A 6,535-nucleotide genomic window follows, 5' to 3' on the forward strand; every position below is an offset into this window, starting at 1 on the left:
ATATATCTGCGTGGACTAACTTTGTCTTTTTCATGATCATTTCCATGAACACTCGCCAAAAAAACCTCCGCCCAACTTTGCCAAGTTGCCCGGAGGCTTGGGGGCTACTGTCGGAGTAATTGGACACAGATACCCCGAAGATGGCAAGACAAGAATTCAAGACATCGGGGCTAGCAAAGCCCCTCAGTCCAACTACCAGGCCGGCGGCTGACTGCTGGCTGCCGACTGCTCCACCAGGCCAACTGCTGGCTGCCGACTGCTAGCTGCCGACTGCTGGCTACTGACTGCTCCACCAGGCCGACTGCTGGCTGCCGACTCCTCCACCAGGCCGACTGCTGGCTGCCGACTCCTCCAAGAGGCCGACTACTGGCTGCCGACTCCTCCACCAGGCCGACTGCTGGCTGCCGACTCCTTCGCCAGGCCGACTGCCCGAAGTCAACTGCAGCTTGATGAGACACCGACGGGACAGCCATACCGCAACGTCATCTACAGTGTACCGTGTCCCCTGGGTACTGATTTATAAAGTACCCTAGGGGACAAGCATGACATGCACCATGCCACTAGCCATGCCTACATAGCTTGGCTTGTAAGCTACCCAAGGTAGCTTACAACCAAAGCCACTACCACCCATGCCAACTCCTATATATATAAGCACACATCCATCCATCAGGGGATGGACTCACTCATGCACACATGCATGAGCATACACATGCTCACAGCCATGAGCACGAGCATGGCCGGCCACTAGAGCATGCCACATACATGCATATATGAAACCAGATGCTTGTGGCACTGCTTTCAGATACAGCTCCAGGAGCAACTCTGTACCAGATATACATACCAGATATACTCAGACATGCAGGAGTAGGGGTGTTATCTCTTCGGAGAGCCCCGAACCTGGGTAAACTAGCCCGTGCTACTCGCATACCCGTCCCTAGATATTCCAGCAGCCGTCTTGCCCTCACACGAAGCCACCTTGTGGCATATGTCGTCTAGCACCCCCCGTGAGAATACCACGACACAATATATACAAAACAGTTTCGCATTTCTTCAAGCTTTCCAACGCCATATCATTTGCTGCATTTGGATGTACGGTTAAAAAATTAGCTCGAAAATACGAACTCGGTGGGACTTGTATCATTTTCTAAATTACTTTTAAACTGTTCAAAATTAGAAAAAACTTTTAACATGAAAAGGTAGCGCATTTTCATAAGCTTTCCAACGCCATATTATTTGCCTCAATTGGATTAGCCGGTTAGAAATGGCATCGAAAATACAAACTCGGGTGTTCCATTTGTGAAATTCTACAATTTTCCGAATTACTCTTTAACCGTAGGGAATTAGAGAAAACTTTCAACATGTGGAAGGAGCGGTTTTTCAGCAGCTTTCCAACGCCATATTATTTGCCTCATTCCGATAAACTGTTTAAAAATGCGATCGAAAATACGATTCATGTTTTTTGTATGAAGAAAAAACGGTTTTCAAAACTGCTCTTAAACCGCTTACATTTTGCCAAAAATTTAACTTGGGTCATGATACTAATGTCCATATCTTTCAAACGGTATATCGCAATCCCCATTTGGACACCTTTTAGCTGAAGTTCAACCTAGTACTCGGGGAAGGTCAGGCGCGTTACTCGGGAAGTTCATGTTGTGATCAGAATATTATTCTGATCCCGTGATCAAAATAGTGTTTATGTATGTATATATATATGATTTAGCTACAAATTTGTCGTTAGATTTTAAGCATGGCATATCTGATGCTCGGGATGGCAAATTATGTTCTCACGGGCATGTAGATTTCCTTCAACAAACATGAGAATTCATTCCGAGCATCAGATTTGTCATGCTTAAAAGTTTGACGTCAGTTTTTTAAACATTCTTGTATATATTCCATCCCATCTTGCTATATGTATAGTTTGCCAAGCCAAGCCTTAGGTACAACTTTAACCAATGAAGCCAATAAATAGAGCTATCAACAGTGAGCACACCCCACTCAAAAAACAAAAAAACAGTGAACACACGCATACTGGAGTGCTAATGGCTATCCTCGTTAACAAGGGCAATGGTATGAAAGTCCGAGTCATGAGTCGGCGCCTCATTTCAGCCTCCGACTCTTCCATCAAGGAGACAAGGAGCACGTACTTGGTGTGTCCAACATTGACCTTCTCCATGGCGCCTTCCCGGTGTCACTGGTCTGCATATACCCAAGACCTCCAGTCGGCGGCTTCCACGCCGTCGTTGCCGCCTTCGAGTCTGGGCTGCCGTCATTGCTCAACCACTATTTTGCCCATGCTGGGCGCATCGTGGCGAATCCCCGTACAGGCCTCCCCGAGATCCTTTGCAACAACCAAGGTGCGGAGCTCATCGTCGACTTGGCCGACGTCGCTCTGGTGGACGTGGACTTTACCACCACTATCGAAAATGTCTTTCGCCCCGTTTTATATATAAAGCACAGATCACCAACAACTTAATACAACACACGTCACCAACACACACGCACACACCCAAAACAGGATACATAGACGCTGAGCGCAGCAACATCATCCCTAGCACTACAAGAGCCACCGGGGCCTCAACCGTGAACACGCCACCACGAAGAGGAGAAGCTACATACAATGCTCCGTGTGCTCCAAGGCGGTGCCAACAGGAAGGTTACGACACCGAAGTGCCGCCACCGTCCGACCCAAGGATCAAGGTTTCCCCCAGAGCAACACGTCGGGCAGCGAGAGTCGCGGCGACGCCTTCAAGAAGGGAACGAGCTTCGCCGTCGCCGATCGGTCTGAAGATAGAATAGGTTTTCACCCCGACCAATATTCATCACCACCGAACGCCGCACCCTGGCTACCACGCCGCCCACACGGCCATGGACACCAGGCAGCACCAAGTCACGGGCTTTGCCCAGGAGCACCGCGACACTACCACCAGGGCCGCCGCCCTAGAATCCATGACCTAGATGCCACCTCACCCGCCACCCACCGCTACCCCAACCGAAGAGACGAATGGAAAGGAACCGCCTTTCGCACTCCTAAGTAGTCCCCAGCGTCGAGACCCGAAGTCCGGCCAAACCTGGCCACCATCGACCCGTCCTGCTGTCGGGCGCGAGACGAGCTCGGTCCTGCTGTCGGGCGCGAGACGAGTCAGATCCTGCTGTCGGGCGCGAGACGGGCTCAGTCCTGCTGCCAGGCGCGAGACGAGTCCGGTCCTGCTGCCGGGCGCGAGACGAGCTCGGTCCCGTCGCCCGGCGTGAGACAGGCGATGGGCGCCGCTTGGAGAGGGCCAACCCTCCGATGAAGATAGCGCCTGAACGACAGGGAGAGGAATCGAAGGTCATCAAGGGCGCTCCCCGACAGGCAGACGCTGATGAAGTCCAGCCGCCACCGTGAGACAACCCAGACCACCGCCATGGGCCACCACTACGCCATGGCAGCCCACATCCACGCCGAGACCTCGAGGGACTGCACCGAGCCCCTCGCCGACGGCCCTGTGCCAGATCCAAGGAGCAGGTCGGCAACCCGCCGTCCCCTCCCGAATCCGCGACCAGGACGAGCTCCGGCCACCGCCCTGCGCCACCAACCGAGTCCCCGGCGACAAATCCAGTCGGATCTGGCCGGAACCCGGCTCGCCCACAACCACCAGCACCGCCGCTGCCGCATGAGATCCGCCGCCCACCGCAGCCACGAAGGCCGCACCTTGAGCAGGATCTGCCACCGCCTTCAGCCGCCGCTGCCGCCAGCCAGCAGGACGACGGCCTCCAGCCCACGCCGCCACAACCCGCGTCGCCCGGCTGCCATATCTGGCCATTGCAGCCCGGGCACGCCCCGCCGTCATAGTGCCCGCCACGCAGGCTGCACCAGCGCGCCGCCGCCGCCAGAACGCGGAGCTGCCACACCCGCACAACGCCATGTCGTCGCGCCCACTGTCGCACTATGCTCCGGCCCGAAGAAGCATGCCCGCGCAGACCCCTCGAGCAGGAGGGCGCCAGTGCCTCGCCGCCGCCGGCACCGGTCGGGCTTTGCCCGGGCGTGCCCTCTGGCAGCGACGGAGCAGGGGAAGAGGAGGAGGGGGCGCTCGACGGGATCTGGTCGCCCTCCCCGTCACCTCGCGGGGGCGACACGGGAGGGGTCGGGAGCTCTACCAATCAGTTTAAGATAAAAGAATAATAGATTGATCCCGCTACCGTACGGCGGCGACGTCCCTCTATTGGTGCGGCCTTGCAGGTGGTGTCGTTCGCGTGCGGCGGCTTCTCTGTGGCATGGGGCCACAACCACCTGCTCGGTGATGGCCACGCACTGCTCGGGCTCGTCAGCGGCTTTTCGGAGCTCGCGCGGACGGGCAGGCTCGCCCCGGGAGCCCGGCCGGTCCACGACCGCTCCCTGTTTCGCCCGAGCTCCACGCCGTCGAGATGCAGGAGCTCCTCATTGGCCGCGTTCATGCCGTTGACCTCCGATCGCATGGTCAACGTCCTTACGAGCGAAGCGAGCTGCGTCCAGCGCTTGTACTACCTCCAGGCGCGGGCCATCTCCCGGCTCCGAGAGATGGCGAGCCAAGACGAAGACGGCCGCGCGACGCGGGTCCAGGTGGTGTTGTGGAACACCCTAGCCGCCGTGGTTGGTGCGGCTGACACACGCTACCGCATGGGCTGGTGGGTGGACGGGCGGCGTCGACTCACGGCCCCAGAGCACCGCGCCCTCGCGACGAGCAGCTATGTGGGCAACGTGTCCATCTTCGTCCTGGGGGAGGACAGCGTGGAGGAGATCCAGAGGAAGTCTCTGCCGGAGGTGGCGTGGCGTCCATGGTGCACGAACTGATCAATGCGCACGCGTACAACGACCGCTTCTAGGAGGTGGTTGACTGGGTGGAGCAGCACAAGTCCGGCGCCACCTTCATGGACGCGTCCACCATAGGGCTGGGCTACCCGACAGTGGCTGTGACGGCCTTCACCTCGTTTCCGATGGACACAGACTTTGGCTCCGGCCACGTGGCAATGGCGATGACGACAACGTGCGGCAGGGGTCTATGCTCGGGGTTCATACAGATGGTGGCTACGCCTGGAGGCGACGGGGCCTGGATCGTCAGTGCAAGTGTGTGGCTGAAACTCGCCGCCGCGTTGGAGTCCGATGAGCTGCGTATTTTCATGCCGGTCATAGCCGAGCACCTTGGTCTCAAGCTCAACGAAGCAATTTTCAAGGACAACGACAGCCCACGTAGCCGGTTCTGATGGGCGCGTCTGTCAATTTTTAGCTCTCTTTGTTTAGGACAGATGCTACTACACAAACTATGGAAGCACCTATGCGTCAGTTAACTGGATTTTCTTCAGTTTCAGTTTTGGTCTATCGCGTCCCAGCCGTTGGATCGCAAACGAACGTCCAGATATGTTTCTTCTTCCTGCGACCGTTTTTTAGATCGACGAACATGCACGGTTTTAGTCGATCCCCTCGCGTCCGGTGCCTCGCCTGCGGTGAGGCATTGACCTGGCGCTCACCGGGCGATGCCACGACAGAACACTGCGTCCCCCTTTCTATACCTAGCTCCGACCATTCCGACCCTTTCCTGTTCAGCATGGTGGTCGACGCCTTGGCCGCCATCTTGGATAAGGCCAAGGCGGCAGGCCACATTAAGGGGATAGTCCCGCATCTTGTTGGGGAGCACGGGATCTCCCTTCTCCAGTATGCGGATTGCACCATCATCATGGTGGAGGGCTCGGAGAGTGATATCTCAAACCTCAAGTTCCTTCTGCTGTGCTTCCAACAGATGTGTGACCTCAAGGTCAACTTTGACAAGAGCGAGGTGATGGTCTTGAGATACTCCCAAGACGAACGCCAGAGTATAGCGGATCGGCTTAACTGCCAGCTTGGGAGCTTCCCCATGACTTATCTAGGGATACCCATTAGTGACTCTAGGCTCACGGTGGCTGAATTGCACCCCACGGTGGGGAAGCTTCAGCACCGTATCGAGCCTTGGCAAGCTTGGTGGCTCTCCAAAGCAGCCCGTGCGGTGCTCATCAACTCATCCCTCTCTATCCTGCTCTTGTTCATCATGAGCTTCTACAGCCTTTCGGAGACGCTTCATCACGAGATCGCCACTGTTCAGGGACGTTTCTTTTGGGCCGGTGAGGGAGACAAGCAAAAGTACCACATGGTTAGGTGGTTTGAAATCTGCAAGCCTTGCGACCAGGGCGGCCTCGGGATCATGTCTTCCAAGCGCATGAACATTGCCCTCCTGACTCGGTGGTTTTGGCGGATTGCCAACAGTGATGGTGGCCTGTGGCTTCGCATCATTCAGCAGAAATACCTCCAAGGCCAGCCTCTCGCCTTCTACCAGCGGTCTGGGGGGTCCCAGTTCTGGCAATCTGTCATCCAGCTCCTTCCCGTCCTCCGGATTGGGACTTTGATTGAGGTCGGATCAGGCACCGCGACCTTGTTCTGGTTCGATAGATGGACTGGCGACCTTCCCCTCGCGGACCGCTTTCCAGACCTATTCTCCATTGCAGTGGCCCCTCGGATATCGGTCGCGGCAGCCCTTATTGACTTAGG

The 6,535-nt window shown here is 56.4% G+C and overlaps 1 protein-coding gene across 1 annotated transcript; it reads left to right on the forward strand.

Moving 5' to 3' along the window:
• Window positions 1-4,453: 4,453 nt before the first annotated feature.
• LOC125519998 (uncharacterized) lies at window positions 4,454-5,220 on the forward strand. Its single transcript, XM_087520226.1, has 2 exons — window positions 4,454-4,780; window positions 4,843-5,220. The coding sequence occupies exons 1-2, from the start codon at window positions 4,454-4,456 to the stop codon at window positions 5,218-5,220; spliced, it is 705 nt and encodes a 234-aa protein (XP_087376352.1).
• Window positions 5,221-6,535: the final 1,315 nt, after the last annotated feature.

Source organism: Triticum urartu, chromosome 4A (assembly GCF_056163025.1).
Source record: "Triticum urartu cultivar PI428250 chromosome 4A, HENAU_Tu73, whole genome shotgun sequence".
NCBI lineage: Eukaryota > Viridiplantae > Streptophyta > Magnoliopsida > Poales > Poaceae > Triticum > Triticum urartu.